This window comes from Juglans microcarpa x Juglans regia, chromosome 7D (assembly GCF_004785595.1).
Source record: "Juglans microcarpa x Juglans regia isolate MS1-56 chromosome 7D, Jm3101_v1.0, whole genome shotgun sequence".
NCBI classification, from domain to species: domain Eukaryota; kingdom Viridiplantae; phylum Streptophyta; class Magnoliopsida; order Fagales; family Juglandaceae; genus Juglans; species Juglans microcarpa x Juglans regia.
The window spans coordinates 6,127,197-6,146,340 of record NC_054606.1 but is presented as its reverse complement, the minus strand read 5'-3'; the positions used below and the strand labels follow the sequence as shown (position 1 = coordinate 6,146,340).

General features: G+C 33.5%; 2 protein-coding genes and 1 long non-coding RNA gene across 3 annotated transcripts; all 3 read left to right on the top strand.

Annotated features, from left to right (window-relative positions):
* The first annotated feature begins 2,075 nt into the window (after positions 1-2,075).
* Positions 2,076-5,566, top strand: LOC121239009. The gene is made up of 5 exons (XR_005935221.1): positions 2,076-2,208; positions 2,288-2,482; positions 3,289-3,432; positions 5,322-5,403; positions 5,486-5,566. It is a non-coding gene; the product is annotated as an uncharacterized LOC121239009 (long non-coding RNA).
* Positions 5,567-9,760: 4,194 nt separating this feature from the next.
* Positions 9,761-10,626, top strand: LOC121238990 (LOB domain-containing protein 12). The gene is made up of 2 exons (XM_041136112.1): positions 9,761-10,024; positions 10,206-10,626. Exons 1-2 carry the CDS (start codon positions 9,869-9,871, stop codon positions 10,536-10,538), a joined length of 489 nt encoding a protein of 162 aa, XP_040992046.1. The 5' UTR covers positions 9,761-9,868; the 3' UTR covers positions 10,539-10,626.
* Positions 10,627-17,045: 6,419 nt separating this feature from the next.
* LOC121238978 (zinc finger protein CONSTANS-LIKE 16-like) lies at positions 17,046-18,637 on the top strand. The gene is made up of 3 exons (XM_041136091.1): positions 17,046-17,635; positions 17,900-18,049; positions 18,179-18,637. Exons 1-3 carry the CDS (start codon positions 17,156-17,158, stop codon positions 18,203-18,205), a joined length of 657 nt encoding a protein of 218 aa, XP_040992025.1. The 5' UTR covers positions 17,046-17,155; the 3' UTR covers positions 18,206-18,637.
* Positions 18,638-19,144: the final 507 nt, after the last annotated feature.

Sequence of the window (19,144 nt, the reverse complement as noted above, 5' to 3'; positions counted from 1 at the left end):
ATTCAAAATTATCTGAAGTCTCCTCAAAGCAACCAAAGCCTCAGTATCATCTACTTCAAATAACCCAACTTCTTTTCGATTTAAAGCAAATAAAACATCATATTTATCATCTCTTAAAATAACTCCAATGCTCACAAAGTCAGAAAACGAAATAATGCATTATCAAAATTAAGATTTGTTGTACTTTATTGGGGAGGTTTCCAAGAGAGTACAATTTCCTTACGTACAATCAACTGTTGCATTTTAAAAGTAATGTACCCCTCAATATATACTAAGCAATAGGCCTGTTCATCTGGACCGGACTTTTTTCCCGATCCAATCCGGAACTTGGTTATTTGGGTTTCGGCTCGAAACAAATCCGGGCCTATACCCGCATAGAAAAATCTGAGTACACCTGAAACCCGAGTTTACAACTTGGTAACTTCTTCTTCTTTTTTTTCTTTTTTTTTTTTCCCCAATTTGAATGTTTTGATTTTTTTTTTGTTCATTTCTAGCATTAAATGTACAGAAACTTAAAAGGAAAATATATATTATGTCTAATGAATCATCCATTTCATGATTTTTTTTTACTCTCTTTTCCATCTAGCTTTTTATTGGTGGTCAAGGAATATGTAAACTTTGATTTAAAAAACTAAATAAATAGAGTTTGAATGTTACATCAACATTTTTTTCATAACAAAATATTTATAACATGTAGGCTTTACTTTAAAAAAAAAAAGGGTGCAACCAGGAACCTGGGTTCTAGGTTTTTAAAACCTATTTCAATCCGAGTTTCGGCCCGGGTTTGACCCGAGCTAACTTGGTCTGGGTTCTGGCATGATTTTGAAACCCGGGTTTTGATCTGGATATACTCAGATTCTCGGGTTGGAACCCGATCAACAACATATTAAAGCACACAATCAATTATGAAATAACTTCAAATTCATATACTTCCAAAGTAAACTAACTAAAAAGTTCAGAGCATTCTCATTGACTTGGCCAAATGTAAATTCATATTTTAATTAATATCACATGAGTTTGTATTTGTATATTCAATTCATATCTAATCCTAATATTAGATTATCTATTTACTCTTTACATAATAATAAAATATTATTAATTTAATAAATTTTTTATTTAATTTATTTTTATCATATTTTATAGTTCTACCAATTAAATATTAATAATAATTATATTCTAATTAAATTAATATTAATATTTATCACATTTATTAAATATTAAATGAATATTAAATATTACTATTAATAATAATTATATTTTAATTAAATTATAATTATAATTAACTTAATAATTAATATTCTAATCAATATTAACTAATTAATTTATTTTTATTACATTTTATATTTAATAATAATAAATTGAACCAAATTTATTGATTACAAAAAATACTTACATATTTTGTGAAAGTAGTGAGAATTGAATATTTTAATATTTGGCAAACCTATTGTTCACCTACAAATTTGGTGAATTATTGTAATTGAAGTCCAAATTTATATGAGAAGTGCTACATACACAAAAAAGTATACAAATATAAATATATAAATTGATGTGGCTTCATGTGATCCGTTATATATATTTTACAATAAAAATAATTTTATAATTTGACGTACTGTATAAAATCACATCAATTTATAAATTAACTTTTGTTTAATACTTTTGTGGCTAAAGTATTAAGATATGCCTAATTCAATGTTGTGATTTTTTGACACATATTGATTAAAATTTAACTATGTTTAAACTTCCTATAAAAAAAAAAATTATCTTTAAACTTTAGCCAAGTCAAAAAGTCGTTGTATTAAATATTCTCGTTACGACCATGTCATCATCGTGGTCAAAGAATATAGGATCATGCCTGCAGTCATCGAGAAATATCAAGGAAAACTTCTAAATGTAATTTTTTTTTTTTTAATTTTGTTTCAAACAGTTTTTAAAATTCCTTAAAATATTTGAAAAAATCATGAACTCGTTAAAAAAACAATTTCTTAAGTAAAAAAAGAAAAGAAAAGAAAATCTATAGATTCTCTCGATACGCACTCGGGGTGGAACTAGCATGGTACATTTTCCAAGAATGTATTCACTATTAAATGCACGAGTATTTAACTCCAATTACCAATTCGAGAATTTGACCCGCTAGTTCCCTCCAAAAATGGCAGAAGCGCTTGCTCAGCAGCTTTACACCTCTTCCGTTTCCCTAAACAAACCCAGAAGGTCGATTTTCGTTTCCATTGATTTTTCAATTTGTTTCTTGGTCTGGAACAAAAACTTTGAATTCCTCTTTTCGGCGCAGATTCGACAACGCGACGTACGAATTCTCGAATCTGTTTTGCTTTCCAAATCCGTGAAATCGCTGAAGGAATTCGAATCGATCTTCCCGAGATCCGAATCTCTTTGTTCCATTCGTGAAATCTCCAATAAACCTGTCGATCGGAATTCTTGATTCTTGAATTTCTCGTCTACGCTATTTTTCGTTCTAATAGGCGAGGTTGAGGCACTAAATCTTTGAAATATAACCAGCATTTTCATTACCTAAATTTTGTTTACCTAGTTGGCTGGCTGCATATGATCTTCTATAGTTCGGTGATGTAGTAAAATGTGTGTAGATTTTGAAGTGAAATGCTTCTTAATACGTTTGGAACTTTTGTGTGGTATCTTGTATTCCTGTTTCGTTAAGTAGCTTTTGGAAGTGCTTAATTCTGTTTGTTCAAACTATCTGTATCTCGTTTTATTTTCATTGTGAAAGCTGATTCTGTAAAATAAATGGATTAAAACCTTCCATTGTAGTATTTCTAACTTCTTTTCTATTATGTTCTATAAAAACCCCTTAATTTTTGTTTTTCCTTATTTCATTGTTTCTCGTTGAGTTGTTTGCTGAAATAACAAAACCTGATTAACAAAGAGTTTGATGAAGGGGATCTTGTGCTAGTGCATTTTAGGAAGGAAAGATTTCCTAAGGGCACCTACCATAAACTAAAGGCAAGGAAGCAATTTGAATAGGGATTATGAACGGGCCCTTACCTTGGCCTTACCCGTTCGATGAATTGTTCTACTAAAGTCGAAGTTTCGTTAAAATTTTATTAAAATTTAAAATTAGGATTATAAGAATTCCAACATGGTTATCTCATAGATCTAGAGGACTTTGATATGAAAGGATGTTGTGGAAGTTATTGGCTGCTGCGTATTGCAGGGTCATTGTTATTGTTAATGCAGTTTATTATTTAGCTAGGGAAACACTGTATTAATGATCTACCCTTATTAGTAATTTTTTCTTGACGCGCTCAATCTCTTCAGGGTTGCTTCGCTCTCAGATACGAGGCCTTGCGTATGTGAGAACTCCAGTCTACAAGTTCCCAATGGCTAGAAATTTCATATTTTGAATGGCTGAATTTCGCTGAACACTCACTGGACCATGGTTTCTATTCAATTGCTGTGAAGGTAATTTGGATGTTTTACTTTATTTTTATTCTGGTGCTAGTTGACGTCACGATATTTAATGTATAAAATTCAAATTAAAATTTATCTTGCAAACCAAATCATGCCATGTCAGCAGAATGTTTATGGGTCGTTCACACCAGTTTGCAAGTAAGAGGACTTAGATGGCTACAAATTCTGTCATGGGCCAAGTTATAGGTATGGAATTGTTCATGAAATTTAGGTCTAAATTTTAACGAGGCAATATCACTACCGATGTTAAATAGGGTTCCACTGAGCCTTGTAGATCATATCAGAGTCAGGCTTAAGAATCGTCAGATACAGCGATTAAGGAAGCTTAATGCATTAGAAGGAAAATTAATCTGGTTAGCTTTTGTAGCATTCCCAATGAAGCTATCCATCTTAATATTGAAGGAAATTTGATCTTGTTAACTTTCCTGATGGTCTCATGTGGTTTTTTCTTTCTTTTTTTTTTTTTTTTTTTTTTTTTTTTTTTTTTTTTTTTTTTTTTTTTTTTTTTTTTAAGATACAGACATTTGTTTGCTCTGTTTTGGTGATAATTTATCACACCTCTGCCTACATATTCAACATCATTCAAGAGGAGTGTATCTTCATGTTCTTACATTCAGAGGGATTTTAGTGTGTTTCTATTTTAGAAGAACTCTTTCCTTGTTTCGTTTTAAAGTCCATGTTTAGAATATGATCTCGTATCATCACTGCAATTTATATATAACTGGATCATCTGATTGGTATATTCGATGTATCTCGACCTTACTTTTGCCAGATCAAGCTGGTTCAGATATTCAAATCTTGGGACTTCTTTCTTTTTTTCTACATAACAGCTGTTCTAATTTGAAATCAGAAAACGTAACGATTGCTTATTCTAATCTCAGCCTTCACTATTGACTTTTTTCCTTATAGGCATGTGAAAAAGCACTATTATGCCTTAAAAGGAACGATATTGCAAACCCCAAAATAGATGCATTCTTTGAAAATTTGTAACTTTTGGACAAAATTAGGAGATTTGAAAACTGAAAAGTTGTCTTTGACATCAGCCGCTTCACGCTCTGGTCAGTCTTCCTTATTTGTGTAAATAATTTCCTAAAAAGCTCTTTGAGGGGATAAAAAAGAGAGAGAAAGAGAACTTATGCTGTGATTGATTGACCAGCTCCGAGAGCCTGTTCGGGCTGGTTGGATGTAGATCCTGCCAAGCTCATTAGGTTTAACTAATTGTATTCTAAGTGCTATGTGCCCATATTGCATCAATAATGGTATCTGCCTTAGATGTTGAGATGCAGGGACACAATAACTAAGCCTATTACATTTGATGCCTCTGCCTCATCAAGTGAAAATATAATAACCTTACCACCTGATCAGTTGGCAGAGAAGCAGCAGCTCGATTCTTATGTTTTGGATTGCAAAGGAAGATTATCCTGATTGACAATTTATGAAAATGAAAAGGAAGTTTTCAGTTGATTATGATGATCAAGAAGATGGTTTAATTTTTCTCTTGAAAAATTCATGTAGGGGAAAACTGAAGCCTTCAGTTATGGTTGTGTTAGTCAGTGAAGTGATTTGTAGAAATTACGAGATTTACAAAGGGAGTTTGTATGATTTGACCTTGTTATACCAAATAGGTGAATAGGGAGTTGCAGGATTGCTGTTCAATTTATTGAGCTAATAATGCATCATGTGTATGACAGTCACAATTGATAAACTTGAATGTCTCGTGACGATATTATTTTTGGCAATTCATCTCTGATTGGTTGACTTATGGTTATGTTTTCCAAGAGTACAAGAGCTTGGATATTGGACTTGTCAATTTGTTGTAATTTTTTGTTGATATTACGGAGTTATGATATACTGATCATCTGGTCATGTTGCTTATTCAGACGAGTTTCTTTAGCAACTAGCAAGTGGGAATAAAAGGTTAAATATGGGGATCTAGAAAGAAGTGCTATAGGTCTAACGAGGGTATGTGTTACGGTTCTTATTTCTCTTAGTTCCGATTTTTGGCGATCAAATGATTCAAATCATTCCCATTTTCCTCAAATAGGATTTAAGGGCCAGATGCTGTCAATTGATCACTGTAAATTCTGTCTCTATATCAGTTCAGACGCAGGCTGCTGAGTACTTGAGTATGAAGAGCGCTGAGAAAGGCAACAAACATCCTTCACTTTGCAAGATGACACGATGTGCAGCAAGCACTAGTTCAGAAATGAAATCAATAAGAGGAATCTACGAAAATTGCATGACCGACAACGACGTACCCTCATACTTTGAGCCGTGAGGTATGTTCTCTGTTACTCGGTAATCTTGGTGGCAACTTGTGGTAGATGAGCATTATTTGGATAAGAGTTATTTTATTCGACAATTCTACACCACACATTTGTTGAGGGAAAAAAATAAAAAAATAAAAAAAAATGTGTGGTGTAAGGCTGTGAGTAAAATTTTTCTTTAAATAATATTCTTTCAGTTTACTTGCACATTTGGATTCACTTACCCCTTTTAAACTTCAATATCTACGTCTTTTTATTTTTATTTTACTTTATAATTTGTTCGAGTGAACGATCAAGATTATCATTCAACCATCTGATTTTTCGAACAGTTGAAAATTTCAGCCTTTATTCATGTGAAAAAAAAAAAAAAAAAAAACTCGATTCAATCCGTCTGCTTAGAGTCACTTACCCTCCTTTTTAACTTCAATACATATGCCTTTTTTTAATTTATTCAAATGAAGGGTCATGATCACCATTCAACTTCAATAAATATGCCGATATACGTGTAGTACCCGAATGAATAAATTAAAATGATTTTTCGAACTGCATGTGTGGGCCCGGGCCGATATAATTGCAATACTCGGATTGGTAATAGGTAATTATTAGGTATAGTGCCGCAGAATAATATTATGGAATTGTTGTGGCTCGACCTTGACCTTGCTTATCAGAGTGAATTATATATTCCGTCCCAGATTATATATTCTGTCACGGATTATATATTTATCATTGTCAGGGATTATATTTATCTTGTATAATCTTTTTTTTTTTTTTTCTATTAAATTGTTGTGAGGGGTTTCCACAATCATGTATCATCAACGGTGGTTGGGAGTTGGGTCACTGAATTAGTACAAGATATCTGGCGTTTAGAGGTCCTTTTTAATTCTAAGAAATATAAATAAAAAAAAGTATGGGCAGGCCGCGGGGATTGATTAGTCACACTGTTGATTAAGGCCCACTTGCTCAAGCATGTTTAAGAACACTGGCAGTGAGTTGAACAAATTTAAATTTTAGCTAAAGAATAGTTAAAGTGTAAATTAAAGTGTAATAATGGGCTCAATAAATGAACAGTAATTTTAACTTCAAATTGTGTCACTAGCCAAATTTGTTAAGCCAAAGTGGCTAGCAAAATATTATTTTTGGACTAAAATATTATGTTTCTACTACTTGTTTCTCCCCCTATGCCACTGTGATGACTTTTTGAATATAAAATTTCAAGATAATTTCTCTATATATATATTATATATATATATATATTAAAACCTTAACTACAATTCTCAATTTTACAATACCTGCTAGCTTAACGAATACAATAGAATATACGCTAGAGGTAAAATTCCTATTAGTTTTCTAAGTAACAAAAATTTATAAGTAAAATAAATAAAGAATATCCACTAGAATTAAAATAAAAAATTAGAATTAGAATTAAAATAAAGAAATAGTTCAAAATCAATATTTTAATGGAATAGTAAAAGATTTGTTGAGCATGTTATTTGATGTTGTTGAAAAGTGACTAGTTAAATTTGTAAAAGTGAATTTTTAAATTTGTTGAGCCCACTACTAGTGCTCTAATTATGGGCCGGATTTTTTTGAGATTTAAATCTCTGCTCATGCTTATCTATCCTTCATTACAATGTAGTTTGGAGAAAAAATATTTGCAACTATAAATTGTGCAATTGCCGTATAATCGTTTTGAACAAAATGAATAAAATATGGGATCCACATAAAAAATTAATTTTTTAATAGTGGATTACATTTTTTTTCAAAACGATGATGCGTCAGTTGCATACTTTATGATTGTATGTTGAATTACTCGTGTAGGTTGATATCCGGACCATTTCTATAACATATGTCTTGTATGAAAAGTAAGTAATGGAAAACCTAACCCTGCTGGAAGAAATTATCACGGTTCAATGTCCGAATGGCATGTGGTTCAAACTAGTGAATCTTGATCCTATCCAAGTTTTATGTTTGCGCTGAGCAGATAGTGTAGACTTTGATTCTGAAGAGTGGCATTGGAAATCCAAAAACACTCTGCTCAAGCAATTGAATTTCAGGTCAGCTGCCATGACTTGAACTTGAACACCACCACCAAACCCAACCCCCCACACCCCCCCCCCCCCCCCCCCCCCCCCCCCCCCCCCCCCCCCCCCCCCCCCCCCCCCCCCCCCACCCTTTCAGATTTGAGAACCGCATCTATGCACATCTCAAGAATCGAATCTTCCATATCACCAAGCGCGCATTCAATGTTTGCATTGGAGCTCGCATGTTTTTGTTTGTCTAAGAAGGTGAGAGATGTCTGTTTTTTTCTTTACTTTATTTACAAGCTTTAAAGAAAAAAACCCAAAACAAAGATTACTTGGGGTTTCTCATCACCTTCTACTTTCTAGAGCCTGGAGGCCGTTTTTCTTCTTCCTAGAGCTTAGGTGTTTGAAACTTGAAAGTGGAAGTTATAAACATAAGGTTCTGTGAGGTAATGCAATAAATAAATTCAGCAGAGGTCCCATTTTTTTCTTTTTTATAGTGTGAGATGAAAGTCTAAGAGAAAAAAGCACACGTAGTTTATACGAAAAGTTCGTATAGGAATAATATATATATATTCCATGACAACTAGGGTAATAGTGCTGTTTTCCTCGGAACAAAAGATTATAAGCTTGGAGTCATGTGAAGATCATTAAATGCTAGAGTGGGAAAAGGGTCTTAGGGTTCCACAACTCTAAAATAATTTAGTTTCAAATTAATCTTCTGATCTCTCGAAGTGGGATTCCTTTTAATAATCATTAGATCTTAGCTTCATGTCGGATCTCATTAACTGGTTCACATTGATCATTTCTTGGTTGGCTCTTATTATTAATGTTGTATATAATATAATAAATGAGATGAGAATTTAGAGGTCAAAATAAAAATAAAAATCAGATGATACAAAAAAAAATAAAAAAACAATGCGGTTAATCGGTACGCGCATGCATGCAAACTATTTGACTCGAAGTAGCTAGATTCATAATTGGAACAACATTTTGTTTATAGTTATTACCATTCTTGTTGTTCTTGTCGATATATATAATTAAATGTAGATTGCTAGCTAGCTATCTATCTATATATAAGAAATAATGAATTCATGTGGCATATAAATATATATATTTCTCTGAATTTCCACAATCTCGTGCACGTGGGTGCATAAGGGTGCTGTTTACATTCAAAGACGTTTTAAGAGGGTCATATTTACCGGGTAGGTGGGTACATGCATGTAATATTTCCACATGAATGTCCCCCAACAAACATTCACGTCGAAACCCATCTCTCTCGGGGTGTTGGTCATAGTTATTAATTACTTCACCTTTCTCTTTTTACTATATATATTACTATACATATTCTACCCTAATTATTAATAATTAGTACTGATCTCTACATTTAATTTAACCTGCTCTTTCTCTCCCGGCCAGTACTCCCTATCTAATAAATAATGTTTCTGAATAACAAACTCGTATGAGGAATAGAAAACATCATGACTTATATATAAATATATATATATATATATATATATATTATATATCATGTACGTATGTATGCATGTATGTATATAGAAGAGTCAAAAGGAGAACGTGAAAACTACTGCACAACTAGTGCATGGATGGATTGCCAACCTATCACACGCCTAGGCGGTGGTCAGCCCTCTCCAAATTTTTTAATAATAGTTTATTCCACTGCTTGAAAGCGACCCTTTATGCTATTTTACACATCTTTCATATTACTAGCTAGCTGGCTAAAACTGTCAAGTCGTAACTTATGTATGTATGAATTGATCAAGTAGTAGTACTGTGTCGTGTATGGATTAAATATTAATGGTTCCTTCTACGCTCAGGAATATTTCCATGACTTTAAATTATTTTCTTTGTTGTGGTAGGACTCTATCAATGCAATTTCTTGTTTAATTAATTACGATTGTACATACTTTATTCGTATTTTAGAACAGAAGCATGTGGATGATCTATTCTACATTGATCAGATAGCACCTCAATAACCACTATAAATACATATATATTAAGCTCATTTTCCTTCAGCATCTTTCTTGGTCTGAAACGTCTCTTCCTCCATCCATCCCCTAGAAATTAAACATCTTCTTTTCATGATCTTGGCTTGTTTTTGATCGACCGCCTGTCTACATGGGAGGTTCTTCACCCTGTGCTTCATGCAAGTTGTTGAGACGCCGCTGCGCCAAGGACTGCATCTTTGCTCCTTACTTCCCACCTGATGACCCTCACAAGTTTGCCATTGTTCACAAGGTTTTTGGTGCCAGCAATGTCAGCAAAATTTTGCAGGTCTGATCTCTTTCTAGTTTCTAATCTGCATGTACTTTCATTACTTTTGAGCTTCTTCTTAATTAATTTTCTTCCTTTCGATTTCTATAGCATGCACCATACTTTGGCCATAAAAAGAAAGACTTGTTATAACAAGTGCTTTAATTTGACACTCCATTTATTTTTCTTTAAAATTTTGCAGGAGCTTCCTATTCATCAGAGGGCAGATGCCGTGAGTAGTTTAGTTTACGAAGCAAATGCAAGAGTAAGAGACCCTGTTTACGGATGTGTTGGGGCAATATCTTACCTACAGAATCAAGTATCACAGTTGCAAATGCAGCTTGCAGTGGCTCAAGCAGAGATTCTTTGCATCCAGATGCAGCAAGAGCCTAACTTACCAACCCAGATAGACCAAGACGAGAAGTCGCTTCTTTTATCCAGCAACTTCAATAACAATATTCCCCAGTACCTCGGCTTTGCTTCTTCTAGCACTGTAAACCAAGACCCTCTTAAGAGAGAGTCTCTTTGGACTTAATATATATTATCTCCTTGCCTCTAATGAAATTGCCAAACTGTTCCAAACTGTTTCTTTTTCTTTTTTTCTCCTCTCTTTCCCTTCTCTCCTTGGTAGGGGTGTAACCGGTCTGGTTTTGGACAAAATCTAGGACCAAACCGGTATATACCGATTTTGTATTTTTCAAAACCGATTACGCACCAGTTACCCACCTAAACCGGTACTTCCGGTTTTACCGGTTTCCGGTCCAGTTTTCCAATTTTTTTAAAATGTAAGTTTCACAATTTTTCATTAAAAATTTGTTTATAAAAAAAAAAAAATTAATTTAAAAAAATGTTTTATACTTTTATTAATATATTAGACTATATAATAGTGTATTAATATTAGACTATTGGTATAGTTATAAGTTATATATTAGTATTAGTTATAAACTATATATTTAATATTAGTATTAGTTATAAACTTTTAGTAAAAATATATAGTATTAATTATAAGTATAACTATAGTCATTAGTCTATATTAGACTATTGGTAATAGTTATAAACTTTTAGTGATTTAGTATTAACATTTTATGTAATAATTTATAAATTATAATAAGAAATTATTTCATATATGAATATTTAATTATATATATTATATATAAAAATTTATAATTATACATAATATATAAAACTTATATATATTAATATATATATAATATTTTGTATAAAACTTATATATACAATAATACAAATATTATTTTTTATATATATATTTTTTATCAACCGGTCCGGTCCGAAAAATCCTAAAACCGGAATCGGCCGATTTTCACATTCTAAGAACCGGTTCCGGACTGGACCGGTTCAAAACTGGTAAAACTGGTCCGGTCTGGTTTGGTTCAGACCGGTTTTTCGGTTTAAATTTACACCCCTACTCCTTGGTTGTTGTGCATGGATTATTTTGCTAGCTTTTGTTATATGTACATGTATGTATAAATGCACGTATGTAAGAGAAAAATGTAGCCAAAACTAGATGCATAAGAAAACAAGGGGACCTGGATTTAGGGGTCAACCCTAGCATGCATGTGAGACATGGAGTAAAGTTGGGTTGACATAGTTTCCCTCCCTTGATTTAGAAGTTATATAAATAAAGAGTAATGCTATACACCACACTTTCATCCCCTATATAAGATGTGGCATATTTATCACCAATGGATGATAAAGAATCATCCAATAAATGATCATTCAATGGTGATAAATGTGTCATATCTTACCTAGTGGAATGATAATGTGGTATATAAAATTTTCCATAAATGAATATGGTGAACAATCTGTATCTCTTTAATCACTACTGTGATCATGTAGACGCTCCTTAAAGGTGAGAAATGTACAATCTCTAACCCACCTTCCCTGTGAGTACTTTTTGACTAAAGAAGACGTTGGCTCTATTATTTTCTTGATATGATGAACTCGATCATGTTATTCGGCAGAGCATAGATCCCATTAATTTGGAGGTGGAAACCTTGCTTCACATTGTTGGAAGATAATTTGTAGTACTACTACTGTCAGTTTGGAGAATATATAGGTTCAAAACTTTGATCAGAAATGGCTAAGTTAGGCTAAGGCTTATAACCAAACTTTCTGCTCATTGGACTGCATTTTTGAATTATTCCAAATCTCCCATGTCACAGGTCACTGATCACAAGAGCGGGTGACACCCCCACACAAACACAGCCTTGTAAGTGCATCACCACTATGAACCGAAAGACTAGGACGAATGAATTGAGGCAAGAATTAACGTCCATATAAATATAAATTCTATATATATAGTATTTATGAGAGTTACAGGTGTTGGTCGGGTTAATTGACTTCATGATCACCATGTCACTTAATTGTACGTTAATCATAAAACAGTACTTATGCCAATTAGTTAAGGTTCAAGCGAGCTTGGGGATGAACGGCAGGCCAATTAGTGCATGCGTACCTGTGAGGAACGGCCATTAATCTTGTCCTTAATTACATCCATATATATAGGGAGGCAACAACGTAGAACCAAATTAATCTGACATGATCTCTAGAATTGTGAAAAATAGGTACCAACTCTAATTAATTCATGATCACTTTCTTCTTACCACTTTTGGGGAAAACCTGGAGACCAGCCGGTCTGGAGACAAGCCATAACCAGCCCTCCAATCTCATTTCGCCACGTTAGCATGTTATGTGATTAACTATGTTCTTGCCTACACCAGATCTCATCCGTTACCCAAACTTTCCCCCTCATCCCGTGCATCAAGTTTCGTTGTTTCGGTTTCGGTGCATCATGTTTTTGTGAATCAAGAAGGATGGGATTGGAATTGGTTGGGGTTGAATTCGTTGAATTGGAAGAGTTGGTTCGATCAGTGATTGGTCAATTGGTTTTTTTTTTTTTTGGGGGGGGGGGGGTTCTGTTTATTTTGTTGCCTTTAAAGAAGCCTATGGTGGAATCGATGTTGGAGGCATTGGGCAAGGTCAATTTTCGGGTCGGTGCTTGATTTTGGGGCTTCTGGGTTTGGGTCTGGGTCATGAACCTCATTGCGTGTTGTTGTGCAGAAACCGATTAGTTTTTAATTGGCATTTGAAAATACAAGTTTTGGGTATTGGGTTTGTTGGTACTTAAAAAGGGAAAAGCTTTTATGTGCTTATGAGTTGAAAACTCCATTGACATGATTAAGGGCAGGCTAGCTGCCTTGACAATAGAGCTACCCTTACAAATTAACGGTGGGCCAGTTTTAGAGGGAAGATCTCGGAGGGAAAATCAAATTCTTTGGAGAGGGGAACGTATTCGGTGCAGTGTGTCTTCCAACAGTGAATTGTGCTATTACGTGTAGTAACAGGACGTAATCAACTGATTTCCCTTCTATTGTGCTAGAGACCCTTCATGTTAGGTGTAGTTAGCCCGTTGGTGGTCTGTTTTTCGCCCAACAGCAATAGAGTTGTTGCAAAGCATTTCTCTTTGAATTAATGATTATTAATTATCACCGTCACATGGAAATCATCACGGCTCCTAAATTACTTCTCTATCTATGAATGTATGTATATATTCAAATTCCAGACAATTTACAACAAATCTTAGAAGTACTATCTAGCTCTAATCCCATAAAATTATCTTCTTTTTTGTTTGTACCTTAATTTGATCGGTATTAGTTTACGACGCGTGGCGAAAGCTACAAGTTTTACTAGAAGAGAATCAATGGATCGTTTTGTTTGCTTCGTTCAGTTTGCATCGACTTCTCTTCTCTTCTCCTTCCGATGTTCAAGTTTTGGTATTTTCGTCTCTGCTTTTCCTTTATTTTTTACCTCGTTTCCTTTCTCTGCTTTCATGGGTGATGGGCCTTGCTAGCTATGGCATTTAGTGGCTTGTGATTACCAGTATCATCACCTTGCCTTAGGTTTCGAATAAGACGATGATACGTTGATGGGTCTTCCTGCTTTGTCATGTAATCTGAACATTTTGTCTTGATGCCGTTTAACAAGGATAAAGCTTGTTTCTTTTTTCCTTTTCAATAATTGTATGCCGTGGGAATCTCCGATTGATACCGCATCTCTGTGCGAAAACTCGATATTTTCAAAGTACTCGATTCTGGGTAAAGCTTTTCTTTGACACTAGTGGAAAGCAAATACGTGTGTTTGTTTGTCTCGGAGATGCCGATACTTAGAGGCGAGTCAGTACACACCCAAAGTTCAAACCAAAAGCCAAATTAAATTTACAAAAAAGAAAGGAAAAAAAAAAAAGGGAGTCGAACCCGACTAGAAACTGTTAATATGCAGGTCGGGTCGGTCTAAAAACATGGACGGTTTGCTCGGGTTGCAGGCCTAGGTATTACGTACGCTAGCTAGCTCTCTCTATCCAAAGCCATTGCCTCCACAAACTTGCACCCGCGGCCTTTTTGAACCAATTAAACATCGTCTTCATCTCAAGATCAAAACCTTGAACGCATTGATACAAACTTGTAACTACAGTAAAAGCAACCTCTTGTATCAACTTGATAAGTCAAATTTAGAATTATCATGCAACTAGATCATTACTCTTGAGTAGGGCTAAACACCGACAATGTCGAAGTCGGAGTGCCCTACCTCTAACTCCGACTCCGATTCGCATAGTCTCCGATCCGACTCCGACTTGTCAGAGCGGAGTCAGATTTTATGCTTTTTATTGTATTTTTTTCTTAGCTCATTTAAAATCTCAATTTGATAATTTTGAGCTCTCACTAATCGGATTTAGGCTTCTAGATTTCAACTTTTTTAAAAAATATTTTTTCAATTTCAATTTTATTAAAACATAACCAAAACTAAAAAAATAAATCATATATTGTACAAATTAATGTTATTATACAATAATATTATATATTATTATATGTTAATGTTTATACATTAATAGTATTACATGTTATTATACATTGATTATTACACATTACTAGTACATGTTATTTTTTTTTATCGCTCTAGTACATGTTATTATACTTTAGTTATTATATATTAGTATTACATATTATTATAAAATTATATATTTGTGTTTATACATAATACATTAGTATTAAATGTTACTATACATTAGTTTTTATATAATTAGTATTACATGTTATTATACATTAGTGTTTATACATTAGTTGTTATTATTCATTAGTGTTACATGTTAGTAATAGTTAATAGTATAGTGTTTACATATACTAAACTATTATTAATCAATTTATTCTATTTATATTATATTATATTATAAGCATATTATTTTATAATAATTTGCTCCTACTAGTATATTATTGATTAATTTAATTAACAATATAAGTTATAGTTATATAAAATATATATGATTAATATATAAAAATATATCTATTTTTATAAAATATGTATAATATCGGAGTCAGAGTTGGAGTGGAGTCGGTACATCGCCACCTCCAACTCCAACTCCGACTTTTTTGGTTAAAAAACTTTGACTTATTGGAGTCCGAGCTGAGTCAGTACAGAATCGAATTTTCATATTTTTACTCAGCCTACTCTTGAGATAGCTATCATTGTTCTATAAAGATATAGCAGTAACAACTTTTTACCTTTCTACTTTTTAATTCAAAATCTATTGAAATTTGAGCCTAGTTGTAATTATCAAAGTTTTGAATACCATATCGAATGTTGTACCGGTCAAAGCATTGAAATGAAATATTTTAGTACCGGTATCGTTTCGAAATAGTCGATATATGAATAAATTATATATAAATATATATATATATAAATTATAAATAGTCTAGTCTGAATTGAGAGTAAAAAAATGAGCTTGTAGTTTGAAAAAATGAAAAAAAAAATTAAAGGCCGAAATATAGGCTGGTACAAAATATATAATACCTGTATTGGACCAGTGGCCAGTATGACATATATCGGCCAGTACAATATGATATTTAAAACAGTGGCAATTATACGATAGTATTGAATATAATGTATATATATATATAAAAGGAAAATGCTAAAAAAAATTTATTTCTCCATATGTCAGTTATTGATATGCTGAAAATCATAAAATTTGAATTTAAAAAAAAAAAACTAATAAAATAAGTCTTGTAAATAAAATTATAAGTAAAAGTGTAAGTACATGTAATACTATTCATATGTATATAGAGATGATGAATGGAATATCGAATTGTTTGGGATGGGGATCAAATTCTTGGTCCATGCATATAATGATTCGAAGAGGCTCTCATAAGAGTTTTTGAATCGTAAATCCAAATTTAATTTGAAAATGTTAATAAGAGGTTCAATTAATAGAGTGATATCGTCTCTTTTTAACAGTGGATGTCTCGGTTGTGTCATCTCATAAGCAGTGTGCGTTTGGGATTTCAGAATAGGACAACACTATCATTTGCAAGCAGGAAGCATAAAAAGAAGAGTTGGCTAGTAAAACGGTGAAAAGGGCACACAAGGTAGCTGCCCACGCCATTATATTAATATAGAGTTACTTTACATATAGTCTCTAAATAAAGGCTGTTACTATAAATCTATATAATTATATTTAAAAAAATATTAAAATTATAATAATATATTTTTAAAAATGATATTTCTTTTTCATTTTATCTTTATTCATTAATGAGACTATATATAATCTCGATCCGGAATTGCAAATAAAATATCTCATTAACATATTCGAGAAAGGTTGCAGCTTTTGTTTACCGGCCAGGAGATGAATGCACACTGCATAGGCTAACGTGTGTATGAATATGGGCCACCCTTTTACCTGCTGGCTGCATGTAAAGCCCATTGAGCTGTGTTTATCAACGTTCAACCCTTTGGTCACGTGAATTTCGATAACAATATTACAGTACTGGTCTTGACAGGAGTACGCGTCTTTGGTCCCAACTCCCAAGTCACAGCCACAGGCAGTGAAAAGGGCATTTGGGACCCACTACCTCCCTCCAAGCTGGAGTCTTTCAACCAATTACAAGAAAGTATGCCATGAACCAACCGATAGCAAAATGATAAGGTGCCATGTAGGACAATAAAGCAAAAAAAGTGAAGAAATGAATAAAAATCAAGCTACCCTCATTTGGCTACATTCAGATTCGTATGCATGCATAACACAAGAAGCAAAAGTACTGTCTGAGAGGGAGAGAGGGAGAGGGAGAGATAAGAAGAACAAAGATGGGTTACCATTCGTTCTTGAGAAGTCCAAAGAAAGAAGAACAGGAAGTGCCAGAAACTGTCCTAACTGAATTTTCCGACACAAAGGATGCTTTTTATGCCGATGAAGAACTCGACATCATGGATGAACTGGAGGGTATTTGGGGCATTGAAGCCGACGAAAAATTACCACAGAACAGCAAGAAGTATGGTCAACTCAACTGGGATTTCATGGATTGGGAAGAATTTCCATTTAGAGAAGGCCGTACTGAAGAACAAGATCATCAGCAGAAAGTGTTTGAAGAAGAAAGCTACGGTACAACTGGCAAGGTTATAAAGAAGGAGAATCTTGGGCTTTTGGAGGATGATGATCATGATGATGAGAAGAAGGCATCATTGAATTTGAACTTGAATTATGAAGATGTCTTAGATGCTTGGTCCGACCGGGGGTCTCTTTGGGCTGATGATTATTCTCCTTCCATGGCAAGCAATGGCTATTATGTTAGTACCATTTATTATACATACATACATATATATATATATATATATATATTAGCCTTTTTGAATTTATTTCTTTCCCTATATTTTGAAGGAAATTATATATATCTTGATTATACAATCAAGTGACGAGCCTTTCAAGTATTTTCATTTGTACGTACGAGTTCATTACACACACACACACACATATATATATTATTCCAAAGCATGGAGGAAATTAGTTAAAATTTATTTCTGAATAATGAGATATTTTTTAATCTTTTTTAGACGAGAGAGGTGCCTGTGATGGAAGAGGAGAGAACAAGAAGGGAAGCAAGAGTTCTAAGGTACAAGGAGAAACGCCAGACCAGGTTGTTCTCAAAGAAGATAAGATACCAAGTTCGCAAACTCAATGCAGATAAAAGGCCTAGACTCAAGGTTATATATATAATTCATGTCCTCTAGCGCCTCTGTATGATTATCTCTATCTATCTTCCTCGTGACGCTGTGATTTTTTATATATATTTGCAACTTAAGTAGTATTTAATGCAATATTTTTGGTTGCAGGGTCGGTTTGTGAAGAGAGTTTCTTGACAATATAATTAGATGCTCGAACTTGGACGAAGAAATATCTCTCAAAATATCTCTATAAATATTGAATCTTTTCTAGAATATCCTTTTTAGTAATTGCATCTGTTGAAAATATCTCCACTCAGCAGACTTTCTGTGCACATGTTATGGAACTTTATATGGTGGACTTGAAAGGCCCTATCATGCCAAATTGACAGACCCCATTAGTTAATATCATGGTCCATCTCCATCCCAGCTCTCAGATCATGAACCGTATGACAAGATTTTGATCTTCAGCAATCCAACGGTCAGCATTCAGAGGGATATATATATATATATATTAATGTGTATATAAGGGGGTATGTATAATATTGTATTCAGCATATTATACAGTACTGGTCCCCATGATCGATCCATCTCCATCACCATTTTTATCTTGTTCTTTTTTCCTGGTTTTTTCTTTGCTTTTGGATGTCTTTTTGATCTATATATATGCAGCTGCAATAGACTGCTACTGCCTGAATATGCATATCATGAAGATGATCAGGAGGCTCCATTGGCAGTGGAAAGAACCCGTCATACACAACCAATGAACCATCGTTAAGGTGCCAACGTCTAGAAAGGTGGTGCCTCATGATAGCAGTACGCGATATTGATTCCAATTGAAGAGTACTTCTACTGGTCATGTGGTAATTATGGACTTTCCGATGTGGCAGACATGTAGCAATTTGGTGGAGTAATCGAATATCTCACATCGGATACTGATGTTTTTTTAGTCTTTAGTCCTTTCCTTTTACTTTTCTTAAGGCTTTTTTGGTTGGCATTCGTTGTATGGATTGGATGGTACCTCCTTAATCTTAGGAGACTTTGAACTTTCGTTATATATTGACAACATGACTTCAGTGTTCATCACACACTTGATGAAGTAATTGACATTTAAAAGTGATATAACATTTTAAGTCT

What these genes read in the sequence shown, in the direction of transcription:
- LOC121238990 (XM_041136112.1), top strand. Translation starts at nt 9,869, where the DNA reads ATGGGAGGTTCTTCACCCTGTGCTTCATGCAAGTTGTTGAGACGCCGC. An exon ending in ATGTCAGCAAAATTTTGCAG is followed by an intron (nt 10,025 to 10,205) that starts GTCTGATCTCTT and finishes AAAATTTTGCAG; the next exon opens with GAGCTTCCTATTCATCAGAG.
- LOC121238978 (XM_041136091.1), top strand. Translation starts at nt 17,156, where the DNA reads ATGGGTTACCATTCGTTCTTGAGAAGTCCAAAGAAAGAAGAACAGGAA. An exon ending in TGGCAAGCAATGGCTATTAT is followed by an intron (nt 17,636 to 17,899) that starts GTTAGTACCATT and finishes AATCTTTTTTAG; the next exon opens with ACGAGAGAGGTGCCTGTGAT. An exon ending in ATAAAAGGCCTAGACTCAAG is followed by an intron (nt 18,050 to 18,178) that starts GTTATATATATA and finishes TTTTGGTTGCAG; the next exon opens with GGTCGGTTTGTGAAGAGAGT.